This window comes from Amphiura filiformis, chromosome 1, assembly GCF_039555335.1.
Source record: "Amphiura filiformis chromosome 1, Afil_fr2py, whole genome shotgun sequence".
Lineage (NCBI taxonomy): Eukaryota > Metazoa > Echinodermata > Ophiuroidea > Amphilepidida > Amphiuridae > Amphiura > Amphiura filiformis.
In genome coordinates, this window is record NC_092628.1 from 16978288 (window position 1) to 17002167 (window position 23880).

At 39.4% G+C, this 23880-nt stretch overlaps 1 protein-coding gene across 2 annotated transcripts in view; it reads left to right on the forward strand.

The window, feature by feature from the left end:
• Nucleotides 1-23880, forward strand: part of LOC140161723 (probable very-long-chain enoyl-CoA reductase art-1) — a 29301-nt gene that overhangs the window by 1449 nt on the left and 3972 nt on the right. For both annotated transcript variants that reach the window (XR_011860181.1, XM_072185073.1), the window contains exons 2-10: nt 1655-1705; nt 2548-2599; nt 3748-3792; nt 4165-4268; nt 5986-6098; nt 6714-6819; nt 8159-8231; nt 15286-15329; nt 15575-15767. Coding sequence is in view for 1 of the 2 variants with exons in the window: in XM_072185073.1 (XP_072041174.1) it covers nt 1655-1705; nt 2548-2599; nt 3748-3792; nt 4165-4268; nt 5986-6098; nt 6714-6819; nt 8159-8231; nt 15286-15329; nt 15575-15767 (781 nt within the window). In the remaining variant the exon portion in view is untranslated. The remainder of the gene's footprint in view (nt 1-1654; nt 1706-2547; nt 2600-3747; nt 3793-4164; nt 4269-5985; nt 6099-6713; nt 6820-8158; nt 8232-15285; nt 15330-15574; nt 15768-23880) is intronic.

Here is a 23880-nt window from a genome sequence, read left to right on the forward strand (position 1 = left end):
CCCTGCAGACCCTCAGTTTTTCAATCTAGCGCTAATGCAGACATACTACCGTATTGTTTGTAATAAACGCTCCCCCTCTAATAAACGCCCCCTCCAATGTTTCTGTGAAAAATTGACAAAAATGCGAACATTTCCATGACATATCGTGTAGGTAAGCTTAAAACTTGCATCAGTCATGTCAGTCACGATCGCTAAATTGAATGGACAAAACCTATTATGACTCAACTCCCATCCATTTCATTGCCTAATTATGGTAGAATTTCACTAATTCCATGCACTTACAGGTGTAATTTTGTTGTATTCCCCACGAAAATATCATTTTCCGTGGGCGCCGCCATCATGTATAGTGTAAATCCCTCCTTTTACCAGGAGCACCATCTGGAAATTGAACACGATTTTTAAGCTTTTTTCACTGACAATTCACTTCCAATAAACGCCCCCCTTTTGGAAAAATGCAACGCCCCCGGCGTTTATTACAAACAATACGGTATTTATGCTGCAGCTGCATTTGTGCAACTCAGACTCACCAAACTCTTCTCCAGACCCCCTACTTTTTAATTTTCTGCAAGTTCATGGGTCCCTGCGGACACTGGAGTGTTTAGTTCTAGCGCTTCCCCTAGTCCTGCCAGCAAGACTTCAGACTTTATCATAAACATAATGACATCTACGGACCTGAAGTCTTGCAGCGGTACCGGTACATAAGGATGCACTGTACGTTTAAGAAATCCAAACTTCAAGCATCAAGAAATATACCTTGTATTTGTCAGTTTTACCTCAGAGATGCTGTAGACCCTCTCTACACAGTGTAGAAACGTCACAAGTAGTATGCTGCTCAATATGATAAATACAAATCATGAAAATCAAGACATTTTGCAGATCAATATTTTGACCACTTTTGCACTAAGTAAATTACTCCCATGAAGATTGCAGGTTTTGCCAACCCAGGGAATTTTGAACCCACCCAAAAGATGAGATCAATGTAGATCAATTACCTCAACTTTGTGAGTATAGACTAGTACAGTGGGATTAAAATCATCCACACATGCCCAAACCCTGGTACAATGGGATTAAATGCATCAGTGCATGCCCAAACTGTCCTTGAGAGAGTTCCTCAGCTACATCCTTAGAACCCAAAATGAGCCCACATATTGTGATGTTTCTTATTTGTGGAATAGATATTAATAGAGTGCACTGTAACTCTAGGTATGACGAATTACAGTTACTGGAACTAGCGCTATCCCCTGAATAGACATTCTTAAAGTCTAGCTTTTAATTTGCTCACCCATAGCCTCATATTCAAACTCGAGGCTACATGTAGAGTAGAGTCCTGTGCTCGGACTCAGTTGGGGATCATAAGTGCTCGACAGCAACCTCGCAGTCACTCCGCGAACATGCCTGTTGATATTCCGCGTGAACGTGATAGCTTCGCACGCTCGGGGACAGACAGACACTCTCTGTAAATAGTATTATGATAAGTCTGGGATAGGGTGAAGTTTAGGATTAGGATTTATAACAACTTTTTGGTGGTTTTGGACTAATGACTCTTCAGACTATTGGCCTGTAACCAAATCATCCTTAGAGTAGTAGATTCCCCCACCAGCTCTACATTGTACTAATCAGTAATCAACATTTTCCCTTCAATTTCACTCTCTAGATCTCTGTAGTAGATGGTCGCAGTGGCAAAACGCTATCAACACTCACTGATGTAAGTACATGTATCAAACCTGGTATACCAGCCTTACCAGGTATACCAAAATGAATATTTGTGGTGTGATCAAGCAAAATCAGTCAGGCATATCTATTAAAGTTTTTTACATGATTGTATGTACATGAAAAGCATTTGCAAAGCTATATTTTGTTGAAAACTCCATTGAAACTGAACATTTAGTTCCAAATATATGAAAAGTTGAAGTGTTTCCAAAACAATTTATATGCAAATATGCAACAAAAGAAATTATTGTCTTTGCTTGGCTATATCTGAAAATAAATATATCCGACTTCCGACTGATTTTGCTTGATCACATCACATTTGCTTGTGGGCCAAATTAATTCAAGTATCCATGGTTGAGGACCAATTTTTAGAGCTGTTCAAGTACAAACCATAAAACTTGGTTGGTGGGCCGGAAGCCAACTTGAGAACCCGTGATGTAGACATTTCTTTCAGTTTAAATATTAGATTCCAGGATGTCCCAAGAGTTGTTTGTTGTTGTTGTTGTTGTCAACCCCCATCCACTACATTTTTTGCTAAATAAAAAAGGAAGTTATGACTATTTATAAACAAGTTTAGAATCCATATCTCTTAAACATTTTTAAATAAATTTTATGCAAAATAAAGTACCCCCCTAGAAGTTACATGGTGGTGATTTCTCATTGTTTGCTGTAAAATGAACACCAAAGGACCTTAAAATTTATGCAGAGTCACTATTTCAGTATTATTTGTGCAATTTAGTGTTTTCTATCAAAATAAAAATTAGGGGAGGGAGTTGGTACACCCCTCATACATATAATACTAATATTAAAGCTCCAATTTATCTTTTCATTTTACAGTTATTTGAAAATTCAACGATTGGTGATGTGAAGAGACAGTTTTATCAAAGAAGTAAGTGTGTATTTTTTTTGTCTTTGAGCATCAAATTATTGCAAGAACAATGAGCGCTGTCGTCCAGTCTTCCACTGCTCATGTGGTCCCCATTCGTTTAGAGGTTAATGACTGCGCATCAGTTATTTTTCGGGTATTGTGACATATCTAAACATTGGGCTTTGGAACTCAGAATATCTCGGTTCCAAAGCACAATATTTAGATATTTCACAATACCCTAAAAAAACTGATGCAAAGTCATTAACCTCATTCATAACCGTCACTTTTCACTTTTTTAAATTCAATTTACGTCACATTTTCTTCTTTTAATTTAAAAACAGAACATAACTTAAACTTTATCTTTCGTTTTCCCTGTTAAAAATCGAATAGCCCATTAAGGAAATACCGCTAGCAACCAATCACACTAGCACACAATCATGCGCTGTCCAAATACGGCGGCCAGCATCCGCATAAATTGTTCGAACGCGTAACACGTCACGTAACGTGGTCATTGTAGAACGTACTTTTAGCTACGTCACGAGACGTGGTCATACTTTTTCAATGACTTGCATTTGCGTCCGCGTATTTAAAAGTTATTATCTGTGATTGGATCGCACTTGCTGCGTATATTAATGAGGTTATGAATTTGCTTCATTGACTAATCTGGATGATAACATTATGTATACCACAATTTGATTTGATTAGATTATCATGTGCCCCGGGCACTTAAATCAGTCATCTGGAGAGGGCACTTAATAATTGCCATATTCTTAAAGTCAAATATGACATTTTTCACAGGGGATGCTGATTAGGTCGTATACAGTACCTAAGGTTTGACACTAAGAGGGACAATATCTAATCAGATTTTTAAATGGATTTATTTGAAATCCAGTGCAACAGCATGATGTTCAATATATTCCAGTAGAGCAACATGATGAGGTAACATAAAGTTTACATAAGCTACACAAGTGTTAAAAGTTACCACATCTTGCAGGATTTTATGTACCCACTGTATGTCCAAATCCACCAGACTCTTAACATTAAAATGGAATAGTTTGGATTTATGATGGGTTAAAGGATTTATGATATCATGTAAAGATTTGTGAAATCCACCCCTGATGACTAATAATTTGAGATTAATTTTCCTGTCTTTATCTCTTTTCTTTCAGAGCCAAAGTATTACCCAGACAGGCAGTCTTTCAGATCAGAACCAAGTAAGTAGTGACAGAAGTAATTATTGTGACAGCTGAAGAGAAGGGTTCTTAGAGCTTAACACCTCCCTAGATAACGTCGAAACCATTGCAAACTACGAACTTGGCAATTTCCTCTCATGAAGTACAAGGACAGAATTGTGTGTCATTTGTATGAGCAAGGCTGGAAACAAATGTTTATTTCCCAGATGGGGTAATCTAAAAGGGTGACCCCCATTTGAATATATCACACTCCCTGTGTGGGAGATAAAGATCATGTCTTCCATAGGGGTGTATGGATTTCAACTGGAATAGCCCATTTTGAGACAGATTCTCATAATCAAAGACTCATCAGTTTTCTCATTTATAAATACAAATCTTGTGCCTTATTCACAGAGGGTAAATCCCTAAGAGATGATGTTACATTGGGCTCACTGGACCTGGATGCCGGCAGCAAGTTGTATTTCAAGGATTTGGGACCACAAGTAGGATGGTCCACAGTAAGTATATAATGTATAGTGCACACAATTACTTATCTCATGTTTACAACATTGGACAGGGATTCTCAATAGGTGGCCTGCGGACCAGATCTGACCCGTTGGCACTTGACCTGCTTTGAAATGTACCAGTAAACATAGCAGTATGTGTATTGGGCCTGCAAACATGGAACTTTGAAACTTGTTTTGCCCTTTCAAGGCCCGTAAGCAAATATTTGAAAACCTCTGATGTTGTGTGAGAACAATATAAGCTTAAGTTTGAGAAATTGTTTCAAGGTGTATTTATATGAGCTGTATTAAGAAGAGAAGGGGTATTTTCAAGTGATGCTTCTCATTCTTTTTGAACAAGGTAGTATTTATGAACTGTTGTTTAGCCTTTGTTCGGTTATTTAGAAAAGTACATATGTGACATGCTCTGATGAAATGGGCGTAAAGTCGTAAGTTGGGAGTTTGACGACATTCTAATTATTGAATTGCTGTTCTTTTTTTTGAAGACACCTGTATAGTCTGTGGTATGTCCTTTGTGAAATGAATGGGGGTATTATATGCTGTACTCTGTATTCAATTCTGTCCCCATTCACAAAGGACATACCACTGCCGATACAGGTGTCTTCAAACAAATAACAGCAACTCAACAGTTGGAATGTTTCAAAAACCCCAACTTGTGACTTTACACTCATTTTGTGGGAGCAGGTCACATTTTGTATAAGATTGTATTGCTTGAGCATTGGTCTAATCCTACCAAGGATTCTCGAGTACTAAGGCCAAAAAAAAAAAAAAAAAGTTTGTCTCAAAGCTCACGAGAAATTTAAAAACAAATGCGAAATGCGATTTTTAAAAAAAATTTTATTCCCGACTTTTTTTCATGGTATTTTGAGAAAAAAGTCTTTTCCGCCTATTTTTTTTTGAAATAAAAAAATTTCCGCATTTGTTTTTTGTCAAATCGTGGGGTTTTAGAAACGCGCGTGCGAAGCTTTGAGACGAACCTTTTTTTTTTTGGCCTAATATACTAGAGGATAAGCCACTCGTTTGCGCAAATGAAGTCAGTCACACACCCAATGCACGATCATGCATGTGATGGCATAGCTGTACCCCTGTACGTGTAGGAGTGTATCACCTGTGGAAGAGATGATGCATGTTTACGTCATCATTTAAAACAAATTAAATTGCGAAAACCGACAAACATTCGGTTGTTTTTTTCCATTACTATCATATTTTGAAAAACCAAGTAGCTGAGAAGTTAGCTCAATATGCTCGGAAAATATTATCTTCGATGACCCCATGTTGACATTGGCTAAATCAGCTGTATTTTTGCTGGAAAGAGTACGTAACTTAGCACTCGACGTCCGCCATCTTGGATAAATTTGGTGTACTGAAAATGCCCAGCAACTGTCAATCAAATACGAACTTGTCAATTTAATACGGGATAAGTCTGTTCCACTGTGGCATAAGTATGCACAACGTTGTTGTGCGAACGTGCGTAAATTTTAGGCTAAGGTGCCTGAGCATTACCAGGACATTACTAGGTGTACTGAAAAAGCCTAGTAACTGTCACTCAAACTGCCGATGTGTCAATTAAACTGCCGTAAAGTGACTTCACTTTTTATACAGGGATTGAATACGAGTGTCACGGCCCTGATCCTACCCAGTACAATATGCATACGGTGTCACTTGAATCAGAACAGGTACTAATAAAGATCACTCCTATTTTTTACAACAGGTATTCCTGGTTGAGTATGCTGGACCATTAGTTCTATACCTACTATTCTACATTAGACCAGCCATAGTATATGGAGCTGATGCGGCTACTAAGCCTAAAGATAAAGTTGTTGAGTAAGTTAAATTCAAACAATTTTAAACAGGAAAGTTTTATCGCTCAAGAAGATATACTAAAGGAGCACAAAATATAGATATTATTTTTCTTCTGTTTAATTTCTTAATTCACCAGGATAGTAAAAAAAAGATATCTAAAATATGTGCATTTTAGAAGAAACACCCATACCTGTAATTGGCGAGTCCATGTCACCGCACATGAAAGTTAATGCTATGAGCGTGTGTGCTAGCAGTGTATATGTCTCATACTCTCATCCCCATCCTAATGCGGCTTTGCATGCTATGGGTGAATGCAATGCATTGAGCACTCTGGGATCATGGTGTGCAATAAAAATTGAATGCACTTGGGCAGAGTGCATTAGCCTTTTTGCAGCTGAATGCTGATGCTAAAAATAGCAAAAATAATCAAAATTAATTGACTGTTCAAATGACAAGATTCTTTGTATGAGTTTTACAGAACAAAATACCTGAATGTATGAATAAGTTTTAGGGATGGGAATGTTAAACCCATGTACTGTTAAACTCACACATGATCCATGTTTTTCAATTGCAGTAAACGTGTGTACGCAAGTCATTTTATTATCATGGTATAATGCTTTGTCTTTGTATTCACAGTATTGCTGCATTTTGTTGGACCCTTCACTATGCAAAACGGCTATTGGAAACCATCTTTGTCCACCGATTTTCACACGCCACCATGCCTATATTAAACATATTTAAGGTATGTGTAATTGATTTCACAAGCAACTGCGATCAGTGCACTTTGGGAATGGAGGAATGTCTTCAAAACCCTATCGCTAGTCGACCACCGACTCCATGGCAGAATGGGTGATTGGGCCTGGTTTCTAGTGTTTGGAACAGTAGAACAGGTTAAACTAATGGTTTGCCACTTAATTGCCAGAATGTCGGCGGTCAACCAGTGTTTAGGTTTTGAGGCCGTCCTTTTCAATTCACCACTCACCAGTTTAGGTATTTGCAATGTCAGTGCATGTAGTTGTCCAAAAAGTACAATTTTAACAACAAAATAATAATATAATTGATAAGTAACTGTGATTATACTATGCTTCAGCCAGCCAGGCTGCCACCTCATAATGGCACGCTTAGTATATTCCATTCACAGGCAATGGTGGTTTGTGGATATGAATGCAATGGAGTAAGCTTAAATCAATTATGGCCTTGATTTGCTAAGAATTGAACTGGCTGCTTGTCTGTCTCATCAAACCTCTCTAACATCTCTTCAATAATGACAGAGGTTACATACATAATGCCTGAAGCAGGGTGCAAACCAAAGGATTTATGAAGCCTGTGGTCCATATTCCTTCCTCGAGACAGTAATTTAGATATTGTTTTTCATTGTATTTCTAAACATAATGATAATAAGTGTATAAAAGTACATATTTTCAGAAAGGAAAGGACACAGGGAATCCAACTAACATAATAGAGTCTTGTAAAAATTAGCAGTTCTTGAGAAAATCACAAAATTTGATTTTACTTTACTCGAGGAAGGCATACAGACTATAGTTAGAAATGTTACAACAAATTTTTGTGAAAAGGACACGCCTTTTTGTACCTGTAATGAAAATGGAAGTTAGCAAAAAGTACAAGATCTTACGACTATGGACGCCCAGCGAATTAGTGATGTCAACACGTTGATGCAGCTTTTAACCCCCCTTACTTAAAACTAGTTTCATTCTCAGGTCCTCATTAATCTTTTAATGTGTTTCCAAAGTACACATGAGCAGTAAAATTAATAACAACAAATTTTATCAAGGCATATTTGTATATATATATATAGAGTATTGTTAAAGAGGTACTGACTTGGTCTTTGATTGACTAGCAGTTTGTTATAGTTTTGTCTATCATGTGATCAGACTAGTGGGTCAGTTGCCTGATGAAGTCTGGTGGTTACAAACACAAGTTGCAAAATGTAAGTCCCAGTATTAGATTTTTTTTCTAAACTCAATTTGTTATTGTCTGTGAAAGAAGTATCTACATGTAACAGTTACGTTCAAGTGATAAAATGTTTAATTCATTGCCATTTATTTCTTATTCTTTGATAGAACTCTGGTTATTATTGGGGCTTCACAGCATTTGTTGCATACTTCATTAACCACCCACTGTACACACCCCCAGGTAAGCTTACTTAAAGGAGTATTTCGTGATCCTAGCATCCTCTTTTTATGACATTTTTCAGTACATATCCACGAAAAAAGCATATTCCCAAAATTTCAGTTGATTCCGATATTGCGTTTGGGAGTTATGCATGATTATGTGTATTACACTGCGCCAGTTGATTCATAGTTGTGTGCCCTTAAGGTGCACTGAGCCTGGATGGGCTCTCCCTCTCTGTCTCTGCACTCGTGGAAGCTACATGTGCCTGGTTGTGATTATCACATTAGATTAATCCCTAATCCTTTTATTGGCGTGGTGACAGCTTGGATTGAAACCAGTCATCTCTGAAGTCTCTCAGCTGACCTTCCTGGCTTAAATTGGTGGTCATCTTGAACCCTAAATGTGTGATCTTTCACAAGACTGTGAGCGACCAGTAAGCTTAAAACAGTAAGCTTAAGCCTGCAAGGCTGCATATTAGCTTTTATTCTGGTTCACATACACGAGTGTAAAAACAATCAGCAATGGCCACAACACATCGTGCGCCCGAAGCAATGGCCTCTAACAAAGAACGAAACAATAAACTCATTTGAAAGCTGGAAACATAACCTCCAGTATACACTGTCATTAGACCCAAGCTTTTCTCCCTACTTGGTTGAAGGAGGCGGTATGGGGCAAAAGTCAAAAACTTCCCTCTTGAGGTCTCACTAACGACGGTGAGGACATACAGGAAGCCCAAAGGAAAACAGCAGTCCAGAAAAATGCTGCATTGGAGCTTATGCTTGGACAAATAGCCAACTATTGTCCAATTATCTCACGAAATACAATACTCAAAAACTGCACCAGCCTGAAAAGCGATATGGCAAGCCATCCGTCTCCATTTTGGCTTCCAAACAACAGGTGGCCACTTCCTAGAGTTCAACAATATTACCCTTGGCCCTGATGAACGGCCAGAGGACTTGTACCAGCGTCTAGTAGCATTCACCGAAGACAACCTCATGCGTGAAGGAGGCGGTATCAGTCACCATGACCAAGTCATCGATGAAGATGAGGAGATTACGCCTACACTCGAAAACTTTGTAGTGTTAACGTGGTTGCGTCTTATAAACCCTGATCTGCCCGATTAGTAAAGCAGCGATGCGGTACAGAGCTAAGATCCGCACCTTGGCTTCTATCAAAGCCGAAATTTCTCAAGCTCTGGATTCGCTCCTGGATGAGCTGAGCTCAAGCGATGCTGCTCGCAGCATGCGCACTAGTAGTCAGCGTAGAGCGATGCCTAAATTGAAAGCTAAGAAATCATTTGGTAAATCCTGCCCTCTGTGTGAGCAAGCTGGTCGGCATGACCATCCGCATTTCTTAAGCGAGTGCTCGTACCTCCCTGAAAAGGACAGAAAATACCTGGCCTGCGCTCGTCAGCTTAACATCCTTGATGATTGTGACAGCGACTCAGATTTAGCATGCGCCTTTGTTGACCAATCTGACCTTAGTGCGCAGCCCAATGTTCAGACAGCGCTGCGAATTCATGTTGATCAGTCTCCTTATGTAGATGCATTCCATAAGCACCATGCGGTCCGCATCACCATTGACAGTGGATCCACTGGTAATCTCATTCGCGAAAACACTGTCCAACGATTAGGATGCCCCATTCATCAGAGTTCGCAGTCTGCCCGTCAAGCTGATGGGTCATCCCCTCTTAAGGTAGTTGGGGAAACAACCCTCACCTTTACTCGTGACAGACACTCCTTTGTCTTTAAAGGTCTAGTTGTTAGAGACCTTGACGAAGAAATCCTTGCAGGTATTCCCTTCATGAAATGCAATGATGTCGCAAATTAAGCCCTGCTAAGAACCAAATCATCTTGACAGATGGTACAATTATCACTTATGGCGCCAACAAGAGCCCCAAATCCCAGCACACTGTTAAATCGTGCCCATATACTTCGTGGACCTTCTCAAAACACTACCATATGGCCAGGCTCATACGTTGAGGTAAATCTCCCTGCAGACATCGTTGAATCAGATGCTACTTTTGCCATTGAGCCCGTGTTGATACCCCCGCTTTCGGTAGGTTCCTACCGCCCAAACAAGCCTGGCCCAAGCCTGATGTAATCACAAGTATTGCAGGCAGGGTTCGCATTCCCAACAATACTGGTGTGCCACTTGTCATCAGAAAGCATGAACATCTTGGCCAGATACACACTGTTTTTTCACCATCACTAACTTCTAAGCCATCACACACTGCTGCAGCAGCATCAGTCAGTGTCCCAAAGCCCAGTTCACCGGTTAAAGAGGGACTGGGTTGACCAGGCAAACTTTCAAGGGTAACCCAATTAAGTAGGCTTAAAATATATTCAAGCCAATGTTTAGTTATTGTTCACCTCTATACCAACAAACTTTACACAGCTCCTAACTTAATGTGTTTTCCAGATATTTATAGTGGCCTTTAACTACTCAGCTGCTGTTGCCCTTGACCCAGATGGTATACTTGGCACTTGTGAGCAATCCAACTTCCGCAGTCTTCTCGATGAGTACGATGAGGTTTTTGACCCTAGTTTCCCAGGTTACAATGGTGCTGTCGGCCCTTTCAAATCTGTGGTTAATATGGGACCGGTCCAACCCCCCAACGCATAAAGGTCGTCTCCCATTGTATGCACAGGATAAACTCCAAGAGTTGCAATCAAAGTTTGATCAGCTTGAAAAAGCAGGCGTCTTTGCTAGACCTGAAGATGTCGGTGTGTGTGTCGAATACCTTAACCCGTCCTTTCTTGTCAAGAAGCCTAATGGAGGCTTTCGTCTGGTTACTGCATTTGCTGATGTCGGTAGATATAGCAAGCCACAACCCTCTCTAATGCCCAATGTGGACTCAACATTGCGTTCAATTGCCAAATGGAAGTATTTGATTGCCACTGACTTGACTAGTGCTTTCTACCAAATCCCTTTATCCCATGAGTCCATGAAATACTGTGGTGTTGCAACTCCCTTACGTGGGGTGCGTGTGTATACACGGTGTGCCATGGGTATGCCAGGTTCTGAAACAGCCCTTGAGGAACTGATGTGTCGTGTCCTTGGTGACCTCTTAGAGAAAGGTGTCGTAGCAAAACTCGCTGATGACTTGTACTGTGGTGGTAATACTGTGGATGAACTTGTTGAGAATTGGCGTCAAGTTTTGCAAGCTTTGTCTAAGTCTGGAGTTCGTCTTTCTGCTTCCAAAACAGTCATTTGCCCCCAAAGACAGTAATTCTGGGTTGGATTTGGTCAAATGGAACCCTTTGTGCTAGCCCCCATAGCATCGCCACACTTTCCAGCTGCTCGCCTCCAAGCAAAGTTGGTGGCATGCGGTCCTTCATCGGTGCATACAAGGTTCTGGCCCGTGTCATTCAGAATTGTGCCAGTCTGGTAGCCCCATTAGATGATGCTATTGCAGGGCACCAATCAACTGCAGAGCTTACATGGTCTGATAGTCTGCATACTGCTTTTCACAAGGCTCAAGCAGCACTGTCTTCCGCTAGGGCAGTCACACTTCCCCATCCCAATGATCAGCTTTGGATCATTACTGATGGATCCGTGAAGAAACATAGCATTGGGTCGACATTGTATATTTCCAATGACAAACTCTTCCTCGCCGGGTTCTTCAGTGCTAAATTGCGTGATCGACAGCCAACATGGTTACCCTGCAAAATTGAGGCGCTGTCTATTTCTGCCTCCACCAAGCACTTCAGTCCCTATGTTATTCAGTCCAAACACAAGACATGTATCCTCACTGACAGCAAACCTTGTGTTCAGGCATATGAAAAGCTCTGCGGGGTGAGTTTTCAGCCAGTCCTCGCGTGTCCACATTCCTCTCCACTGTCAGTCGTTTCCAAGCATCTGTTCGTCATCTTGCAGGATCAGCTAACACCCCTCAGACTTTGCTAGTCGTAATGCCCCTGACTGCACTGAGCCCACTTGTCAAATATGCTCCTTTATCAAGCGTGAAGAGGAAGCAACTGTCCTTCGTGTTTCCGCACATGACATTCTGTCCGGGAAAGCTAAGCTCCCCTTTGCCAGCAAAGCAGCCTGGCATGCTATTCAGCAGGAATGCCCGGATCTGCGACGAACACATGCTCATCTAGTTCAGGGCACTCGCCCTTCAAAGAAAGCTACTTCTGTCAAAGATGTGAAGCGCTATTTGCAGGTTGCATCTATCGCTAGAGATGGCCTACTTGTTGTTCGTCGTGATCAACCATTGTCCCCAACTTCGCGATTGTATTGTTGTTCCCAGACAGGTCTTAAATGGTCTTCTCACTGCCCTGCACATCCAACTTGACCATCCCTCCAAACATCAGCTCAGTTTGGTGACCCAGCGTTACTTTTATGCTCTTGATATGGACAAGGCTATTGATCAAGTGACATCAACTTGTCACCAGTGTGCTTCTCTGTCCAATGCCCCTAAGACATTGATCGAGCAGTCCTCAAGTGACCCTCCCGATGCAGTTGGCATTTCTTTTGCAGCTGATATCCTGAAGCGTAGCCGCCAGCTAGTCCTTGTGCTGCGCGAAACCTCAACGTCCTACACAGCTTCTTGCATTGTCGAGAATGAACAACATGGCACGTTGCGTGATGCCCTGATTCAATTGTGCATTGAACTTTGTCCACTTGATGGCCCCCCTGCAGTCATTCGTACTGACCCAGCACCAGGGTTTGTTCGACTCGCCAATGACAAACTTCTCACACGTTACCATCTATCGGTTGAGATCGGTCGTATTAAAAATAATAACAAGAATCCTGTTGCTGAGAAAGCCATTCGTGAGCTTGAAGATGAGTTGCTCAGACAAGATTCTACAGGTGGTCCGGCTACAGTATTATCACTTGCCATTGCTACTGCAGCCCTTAATACTAGCATCAGATCCCGAGGTCTTTCAGCCCGTGAGATGTGGTTTCAGCGAGACCAGTTTACCAATGAGCAGGTTCCTTTCACTGATTGTCAAATGATTCAGGCCCAGCATGCCTTGCGAAAAGCCAACCACCCACACAGTGCTCATTCAAAGGCCCCATTAGCCTCTGCCTCCCCAGCAGCAGAGTTGGAGGTTGGTGATCTTGTCTACCTCTACTCAGATCGCAAGAAATCTCATGCTAGAGATCGCTACTTAGTCACTACTATCGAAGGCCCATGGTGCAACATCCGCAAATTTGTGGGTTCTCAGCTTCGAATACTTCTTATCGTATCAAGAAATCTGAGTGCTTTAAGGTCCAGTATTATCCTGACCTGGATTCTCGTCCCTTTCCCAAGTCGTCTCCACCCACCGAGGATTCGAGTTTGTTGAAGTGGTCCCTGAATGTACTCCTCCAGAGCCTTCTTTCATACCTGGCGAGTTGTCCACACCTGCTACTTGTGACCCCCTGCCCAGGAATGCTAATCATTCGCACCCCAGTTCTGAGTCAGATCCTCGCGATCCCTTGCGCGATAGCGATCATAGCCCCAGCAATACCTACGGTTTGGTTGCACAGTCAAATCCATGTACCGGTAACAGCAGTGAGGTTAGTGAAAGTATCCCCCAAGCTAGTATGGTTGGCCCTGAGATCATGCCACCATTGCTCACACAAAGGCGTTCCGCGCACCCTCACAAACTTCCTGAGCACCTGAAAGACTATGTGTTAAACTAAATGGACAGGTCACTGTGTACTAGGACATTAATCCATCATCGGTGTCCTCCTATATGGTCACTTCATTGAACTTTGAACTGATTTCACGTATGTCATTTGGAATTCTAAAAGAAAACTCTGGAACTGGCGTTTACTTCTTTGAACTTTGAACCATTTTACATTCATGTTGAATGTCAGTTTGTCATTGCAGACAAAAAGACTCTTGAACTGTTGATGTTATTGACTGTTGGCACATTGCCTATTTTGAGTGTTCTAACCAGCAGTGTCTTCATTCACATAAGCTGTTAGATTGGTTTCTGCAAGTCAGTTGTTAGTAGTAGTTGTTTAGTAGTGTTATCCTCACTTCCTTGTGAGGAAAGTGATCCTTTTTTTTTTTTTTTTTTTTTTTTTTTTTTTTTTTTTTTTTTTTCTTAAAAAAAAACAAAAAGAGAGAAAGAGGTAATTCGCCAGTTGATTCATAGTTGTGTGCCCTTAAGGTGCACTGAGCCTGGATGAGCTCTCGCTCTCTGTCTCTGCACTCGTGGAAGCTACATGTGCCTGGTTGTGATTATCACATTAGATTAATCCCTAATCCTTTTATTGGCGCTGCTCCATAGACAATACGTTGTAATTTCGTTCTGGTGCACCAAAACGAAATTCAAATTTCATGATAGCTTTGCTAAACAAATTAATCTGCAAGAAATATTTTGTACATAAACATTATGTAGCCAGAGGTTTCCAGTGATATAAAAATCTCAACTTTTTTTTTGAGAAAAGTGGGGGATGAGGCTGTGGATCAGGAAATGCCCTTTTAAAGCCCTGTTTGATGTTTCTCTGTTTATATATTGCCACGGGAAAAAAATGGGCACAGCAGCCTTTATTCCAAACTTTTTTTTACCATTGGGTCAGGGTTGAGCTGGTGGTGGCCGGCATAGCACACCACTCAGTATTGAAGCCACCGCTTAACTGCAATTTTAGCACTGAAGCCCACCACTCACTTAAAATAGAGGCCAAAATTGCACAATTTTATTAACTTTGTCAAGAATTTTGTTAATTTTGACCAAAAAAATCGCCTAATATGCAAGATCTTCATCAAATGCCACCCAGCTCTAAAAATATCCTAGCTGTAACCCTGGTCAGGTATCAGTGACTCTGTGAATGAAAACATTGCTGTTTTCTTTTTACCAGCCGTTTAAGTCGGTCTCGATTTGGTTGTGATTGTGTGATGTCTACATGTGATGGGTCAGGGTCTAATACAGAAAAAATGTGCCTAAATTTAATGTGACCATTATCAAATGGAAAGGAAGAAACTATAGTTTTGAAGATGATAATCAGGGCTAGAAATAGTGCGGAATCCTGGCAGCTCCAGGAATACTACAGATTTGTACAGAAATTGTGCTCTTCAAATAAAGAAATATAGAGAATTGAATTAATATGTAAACATTTTAATTGTTTTCAGCATATGGGGACTTACAGGTGTACGGAGGCTTAGCTGCATTTTTGGTAAGTACACACATACCCAAATTTGTTCATTTTTGGGTCATTTCTTTTTCAGTTGTTTTTTTTTAATGTAAAAACTATTCTTAATGCAAATAGATTGTGATGGGACCTGCAAACGTTTGATTTATTTATGTTAATTCTGTCCCTGTTTCATGCAGTTGCTAAAGTCCAGTGCCCTTTTTAAAACCTCTCGCCAAAAGTCTGATCGTTTGGATATATTATGTTTTTCTATTTTTCCAATTTGACAGTTCAATGAATTTGGCAACCTCTGTATTCATCTAGCACTGCGTAACCTCCGTCCAGCAGGCTCCACACAAAGACGCATTCCGTACCCTACAGGAAACCCTATGACCCAACTATTCAGCTTTGTGAGCTGTCCAAACTATACCTACGAGGCAGGAGCATGGATCAGTTTTAGTATCATGACTCAGTGTGTACCAGGTAAGTAACAAAACCAAAGGTAACAGGTTCAAATCCTGTATGCTTCTATACCTCAGGCCCTTCATTCCAAACTGGTGGGTACTAATTGACTGTGATCATTCAACTTAATTTAGCTGAACTTACTGAATATTTCAATATTTGGTTTAGAACCCTTGAATTGAAGTATTTTGTGCTTGAAATATAAACATTTTCCTAAAAAACAACCGGCACTAATATCACCCTGGTGACAGCCCTGTCTGGTGATGCACTTTGTGAAATGGTCTTTCTACATCACCTCCGGGCATGATAATTTCCCAATTTAAATCGGTCTTCTGATTTTGTTCAGATCGATGTAAATTCGGTTTAAAATTATTTTGGGGGATGTGGGGGGGTTAAGGTGGTATTTTTTAAGTTCATGGCATAAACGTGTTGGTACCAAGAGCACCCAATGTGCCCATTGGTGTCTCACCTGAAAGGACAGGGGTGGATCCAGGAACTTTCAATAGGGGGGCGCAGCGGCCTAATTGAGACACTTATGAATACGACCTTCACACAAATTTTCCACTGTATCTCAGAATACAATTTGCCGAGTTTACGGCTCATTCGTGACATTTGGGACTGCAGTCCCTATTTTTTAAACTTTTTATACCAAAAGCAATTGGGTGAAAGCAGGCGAGACTCATGGTTCAAGAACCACCTTGTATGAAAATCAGTGAGTTTTTAGGTATTGACCCCTGGAGCCCAAATTGCAGCCTTTGACCTTTTTGCTTATAACTCGAGAACCATATCTCAGTCTGTCAAACCATATTTTGACTGAATGATTATGATCAGAACAATACTTTGGCGTGATTTATAAAAAGAGCAATTTTTTCTGAGCAATTGTGAAATTCAACCCCTGTATGACCTTAAGTCTTCTGAGCAAGGTGCATTTTTGCCTCCAAAGTTTTTCCTATTCTTTAAGGTCAGTTGACAATATTAAAGATGCACTTTAATCACAAAAAAGCTTACAGGATTCTCCATGCTTCTTGACTAATGGGGAAGCATATCAAGGGTAGCCAATCTAATGGGCTATTCCAGTTGAAATCTACACTACACCGGTGGAATATTTTGGAAATATCTTCCACAGGGGGAGTATGTTTTTCAAATGTGATTAGTCAGAGTTAATGATTTTGAAAACCCTACTCCCCTGTATTATAGTTATAATGTATGTACAATGTATACATCTTCCTCAACTGGAGCAAGTATTTCAAGTAGAAGTTACTCAATTGTCTCTTCTATTCAAAACTCATACTCCCTCTGTGGAAGACTTTAGCTAAATCTTCCACAGGGGTAGTGTGATTATCTGGATAGTGCAAGAGGTTTGTTTGTTTGTTTTTAAAACCTTTATTGATGGTATAACTACACTGCGTTCAAGCAGGTCCGCACACATAATATTATAAGATTTAAGTTACTTTTACAAAAAATGTGAATACACTATTTTACATGAAAAAATATAATAAAGCAATATAATATGAAGCGTGCATTTATTAAAATATTTACAGTAAAATACAATGTATATAATTATACAAACTAGAGCTAAATAACATTAGGTTAGAATTGAATTAGGAACTAAATTATTAGATGAATGATTTTGGATTAAATGGTTAAAGATGCACAAAATCAAATTGACAATGTAGGTATGTCTCGTGTATTCCTAATACATTAAGTACATTTCTAATACATTTGGGTGTATTCATAATACATTTGGGAGATATTTGGGTGCATTTCAGAGACATTTGGGTGTATTCATAATACATTTGGGTGCATTTCTGAGACATTTGAGTGTATTCATAATACCTTTGGGTGTATTCATAATACATTTGGGTGTATTTATAATGTATTTGGGTGTATTCATAATACATTTGGGTGTAATTCATAATACATTTGGGTGCATTTCTGAGACATTTGGGTGTAATTTAGGATTATAATAAACCATCCCTATTTAACATGTGAGTGCAAGTTGCAACTGAGGCAAAATATGCCATTATCCCTCTCCACGCAGGTGTCGTTTGCAGATGAAAGATTCAAAGTTTCTTTTAAAATTCCAGAATTGTACATTTACATGATCATATTTGTGACACAATCTGGTCCATGGGGGGCAAATATGAAACTGAGATAAAGGTAAAAATATGGAGTAAAAAACAATAAAATACATGAGAAAATAGACATCAAAAAACTTAATAACTTTAGAACCATGTATGCTAGACCTTTGGTGTTTTCAGTAAATGATAACCTATTGCATGTATAATCTAATAATTACAATAACTCAATTTTCAAAAATGCCTCCTTTAGCCCCCATGTACCATGTCGTGTCACATTTGACATCAGCATAAAAAAATGCATTAAAATAAGTACAAACAAGCATAGTATTGGTTCAGTGATTCTTGAGATAGCACTTGATATTTTGAGAAAATATCTCAAAACTGTTACTTTTTGTGTTGAAGCCTATGGCTACCATGCAGAGTATTTAATAACTAAGAAAATTTGTAACACCGCCCTCTGTTGACAGAAAATTTGTGCCATGCATCACAACAATGTTATTTTCACTTTTACCTCAACTTTGTCTGCAAATAAATGATTTTTTTCTTTCTCTTTTATTAATTTCCTCGACCCGCAATTTCCCTCATTGGGATGTTCTCTCCTTGACCTCTGTTTTTACAACATGGGCATTTCTCTTTGTTAAATAAAACCCCTGCAAATGTATACAGAAGTGGGTTGATGGTGGAATTGATTGGCAGAACAAATGTTGCTATCCAGGCATAAGCTGTAGGACTGACTTCTACTGCACCAGCCTGGACAAGGATCGATATAATGCCAATTGGAACCCAGCAACAAAGGTCTGTGAGGACAAGAAGAGACATTTTCATAGCCATGCGCATTTCTTCTTCCGATTGTCGAGAACGTCCACATTCTCTGCTAGTTTTTCTAGCAATGATGAAAATGTTCATGTAACAGAAACCCACTACTAAGAAACAGACAAAGTTGAGGCCAGTAAACATGGCGGTGGATAAATACATGGTCACTTTGGTAGAGTCAAGGGTGTTGTTTGTGTAGTAAGCTTTTTCATCATATACACCTTCTCTGGTATCATCGTCAATGGCAACAAAACTTTCATTATAAACCTTGAGGTTTGAAATTGGTAAACCAACACAAACCTCTGAATTTCTGTACATATCAGAATCTGTGCCTGAGAATACAAATGAGGCAATGCTAAAGCTGATGGCAACCAACCAGAGCATGCCTACTATCGAACGAGATAATGTAGTACCCAAGCGTCGACCACCAAATGGGTACTTAATGCCCAGAAACCTATCTATGCTTATAAGTGTTATGAAGAAAGCTGAAGCCTCACTAGATAATACAGATAAGGCCCCAGCAAATCTGCATAGTGCACTTCTTCTCCAGGTTTCGGAATGAGATGGGAAAAAATCTGCATAATACCCATCTACTGAAAGCAAAATGATAAGGTATATGCACATAGTGAGATCAGATATTGAGAGGTTTGTGATGAGAAGAAACTGGACCTTGTTACTTTCCTGCCTGTGCCTATATCTGGTGTAAAGGGCATACATATTTCCAAAGATGCCTATGATACTCATAAACCACATGACAATTCGAATAAGATCAAACACCAACATGCGCTCGCATGTTAGGAATGGAGAGGGTGACTCATCACTTTCACACTGGACAGATGATGCATAGCAACATGTTGCAGCTGTGGTGACTAATATGACTGTTTCATTATTCAACCCTGAAAATACTTCACTGTGAATCCACAGCAGTGGGTTAGCTTTGATGTCTACTTGTCTTAAAGAAGTACACTTTGATAGTATTGGAATTTGATCCAAATAATTGTGAGATAAGTTTAGAATCTGTAAGTGAATGAGATTATCAAAAATGTTTTTGGGAAGATAATGAAGCTGGTTATGATCAAGTCTCAGCTCTTTGAGACTGGTTTGGTTTTGAAATGTGTTAGGATGGAGAAAGTGTAGCATGTTATTTTCTAACCACAGAAATTGTAGGTGGCTTAGTGATCCAAAAATGTTGACCACTAGCTCACTTAATAAATTTTCTTCCAAGTCTAACATCTTCAGACTTGCCAGTTCCAACACACCAGGCTGTATCTCTTGCAATGCATTGTTATACAGGTATAACGACTCCAGACTTGTCAGTCCTTCAAACACACCAGGCTGTATCTCTTGCAATGCATTGTTATCCAGGTATAACGACTCCAGACTATCCAGTCCTTCAAACACACCAGGCTGTATCTCTTGCAATGCATTGTTATACAGGTTTAACGACTCCAGGCTATCCAGTCCTTCAAACACACCAGGCTGTATCTCTTGCAATGCATTGTTATACAGGTATAACGACTCCAGACTTGTCAGTCCTTCAAACACACCAGGCTGTATCTCTTGCAATGCATTGTTGTTCAGGTATAACGACTCCAGGCTATCCAGTCCTTCAAACACACCAGGCTGTATTTCACATAATGCAATACCCCACAGATACAGTTCTCGTAAGGAGCTGCCAAACCTTTCAAATGCCATGGGTTTTATGCTATGCAAAGTACTGCCACGCCAACTAAGTTTAAACATACCATCAGATGGATACAGTACTTGAGTTATAGACACATTTCCATCGGTACAATTACTGATTATGGTGACGTAATCCAAGGTACAGGTACAGTTAGATGCGCAATTCATTTGACAGTGGGTATTATTCTGTCCTTCACATATAATTATCTCATCTCTCTCTTGCCCACTTACAGTCGGAAACTTGTTACATACAAATACAAATAAAAGCAAATAGAACAACAGTGCTATCCGTATATTGCTTAAGACTCCACAAGGGATACTCCAGTGACAGATGTGCTTAGCCATGGTGGTGTTGTCAGCTCAGCTACATAGCACAAAATGATCAGTTTGTCTTGATTGCTTTAATTCTACAAAGATAGAGGTTTAATATTTCCGTTACTCCATCCAACCAATTAGTTGCATGATTGGCTCTACTACAACGATCAGTAATTGGAGAGTGATCACCGGTGTACGTGACCAGCCTTGGCTTATTGGTGACAAACTTGTGGGGGCGGACCTATTAGTACATTGCTGCTAAAAAATACACTGAAGTATGTTACTCAGGATTCGTCCAATTCTAACCAATGATACTCTGTGACTCCTTAATAAACCTCGTGACCGTAACTATGCAATATGTGATAATGTAATAGTATATTTTACTACACACAAATCTGTTTTTTATCTGTTATTGTTCATTTTATGTCATTTATCAAACAATTTTGTCAGTAAAGTTGTCAGGTTTCATTGTCCACCTTTCCTTATTCCTGCATACACCATATAAGACAAGGAGGGCTTGGGGGCAGGTCTATCTGAGTGTGTGTAAATGGGCCCCCTGTTTCCCCCAGTAAAAACCCAAAATTACGAAAATTTCCAGTTTTTGCTGCAATTTGGTGCAAAATTTGTTGATTTTGCCCCCGAAATTCACTTAGCCCCGCCACCATGCCCCTCCCCCGAAAAGTTTTCCTGGCGCAACCATTGATGAAGTGCCTACTGGTACAAATATTCTCAGTTTTCAAACTACCTTTGTGTGTGAAATTTAAATTAATTAGTTTCTCCAAAGGTTCTCCTTCGTTCGATGACTGCCTTCATCTAGGTGTGTGTATATAAGGTAACGAAATGCAGCTATAAATTTTGCTTTTGACAGGGTTTTGTTAATCAGTATATCCAATCGGTGTAAGTTGAGTGACTACATGTTTTGATTTTGTAGGGTTTTGTTATTGAATACTCCCAGCCAGTGTAATTGAGCCGAGTGAATACGTATTATGATTGCTAAGCTTGAACTTGTCTTCAGTTTTTGACTTAAATTTGTTTTTAAACTACAGCATGTAGTTTTCGTTGTTTGCTTTTATATTTTGTTATCTGTCCCTGAAAAAGAGCAGTTTATCTGCTCGAAACGTCGGTTGTTTATTTGTCTGTTATGTGCACAGTGATTTTCATCACTTCCAGTGTACTTTTGTACTGTTTTCCTGACACTTCTGTTGGCTCTGGAATTGGCAATTTTTGGCCATCAAACTTTGCCGGTTTTTGTGCTTACATTGGTTGTTTGGTTTAGCGTGTCAGTTCATGTGCACAATGATTTTCATCACTTATTCTAGTGCACTTTTGTATTCCCATTGATCCTTGTTATTTTTGCAGGTTTAGCACTTCTGTGGACCTTGGAACTGGAACTTTTTGGCTATCGAGGTTTGCCTACTTCTGTTTTTGTTCCCCCTGCATACTGTCTAGTCTGTATTTTACTTGTTTCCCCACATCAAGTTGGTGTACCTTGCTCTTTTTCTTTCCTGCTAAGCCTAGCTTTACTTTTATATGAGATTCAATCAATTAAAATGTCCTTCGTTCAACTGCCTTGTTCACCGGGCTTGTTCATCTAGGTGTGTGTATGTAAGGTAACAAAATACAGCTATAAATTTTGATTTTGACAGGGTTTGTTATTCAACGTTTTTGTTGTTTAAGATTTTGAAGAGAATGTGTTATGATTACCGTATATATATATTACAGCTATAAATCGGGGATTTTGAAGGCTTTTGTTATTCAATATTTCCTGTATTAGTAATTGAGAACATGTTATGATTATATATATTACAGCTATAAATCAAGGATTTTGAAGCATTTGGTCATTGAATATTCCCAGTCGGTGTAATTGAGCAAGTACATGTTATGATTGCTTAGAAATTAAAAGTAACCATAGTTTTCTACATGAGATGCAATCAATTAACATGTCCCTCTTGTCATATGAACCTACTATCAGTGTAAACAAGAACACCATCAAATTTAGCACAATTCAGATTTTTGGATCTAATGAGCCAGAAAATTGCAAAAATGGAAGCAATCTGAAGCAACAACAAAAAAAAAACCCTGATCAACCCAGAAATTTTTTGTACAAATGAATGCAGACCCAAATTTTGAAAATTTCAGGAAATTTTTTTTGGATTTCAAAATATCACAAATTTTGGTGATTTTTAAGGTCATTTGTGAAAGAAAATATATTATAAAAAAAGTCTGACCGACCGTCGACCGACCCTACTTGAAAGGTCAGTCCGCCCATAGAACAGGGTTTTTTTTCGTTGCCTAAAGCACAATTTGAACTGAATGTAGAAAAAAAAGTATGTACATATACACAATTTGATGAACTTAAAGAGTCAGGCTGTCAATAAATATGCTGTAAGTGATTTGAAATGGAGAAAAAACAATACAAATAAAAAGCTTGTGATTGAATTTAAACATCGCTGATTAAAGGTACACAATGTATTGTTGGTCGAAGCAGCTAAAAATAAAATTGATTTTCATTATCTTAATCGATTTTATATATTATTGAAAAATAACACTTTGGTTAATTTTCACCAGGTTCGCCGTCGCAAATAATAAAGGAGACAAGGAGAAAAAGTGATCCCACCTGGGGATCAAACTCAGGACCTCAGGTTTATGAGACCTATGCCTTAACCACTTGGCCACGGGAGCTTCATGATTAGGCTGGTTGAAATTCGAACCCATAAGCGGTCACTTAAACTTATCTCCTCCCCATAAATAGCCCATAGTAGCTAGAGCCGTAAATGCGAGAAATAAATTGCCATCCTCCTTGTGAGGAAATAATAATTCCCGTCGATCATGCCACTGTTTTTCCGTAACACTTTGATGTTTTGCAATAGTTGATTCTACAAATCATATGCTTTGAAAACTTGCTTGATTTACAAAACTGTTGTTGTTTCAGCTCTCTTTACAACATACATTGTAACTCAAGAACCACAGGACCTACAAAACTATGTCTGTGATATTTTAATTCTTCTACACACTCGCTATGCAATGATCAATGCAATTTTTGCCAAATAGCTCACTACCATTCGCAAGATACTGTGAACTACCAAATTGCAACAGTTTAAAATAGTCGCTAACTTTAAATTTCGAAATTTCAAATAAAATAATCCATTTCAAAAATCAGTTGGGCTTCAGCACCATTGGTGCTCCTGTTTATATCTTACTATAAATAGGCTAATGTTGTATGTATGTGGTTTATGTAAAAG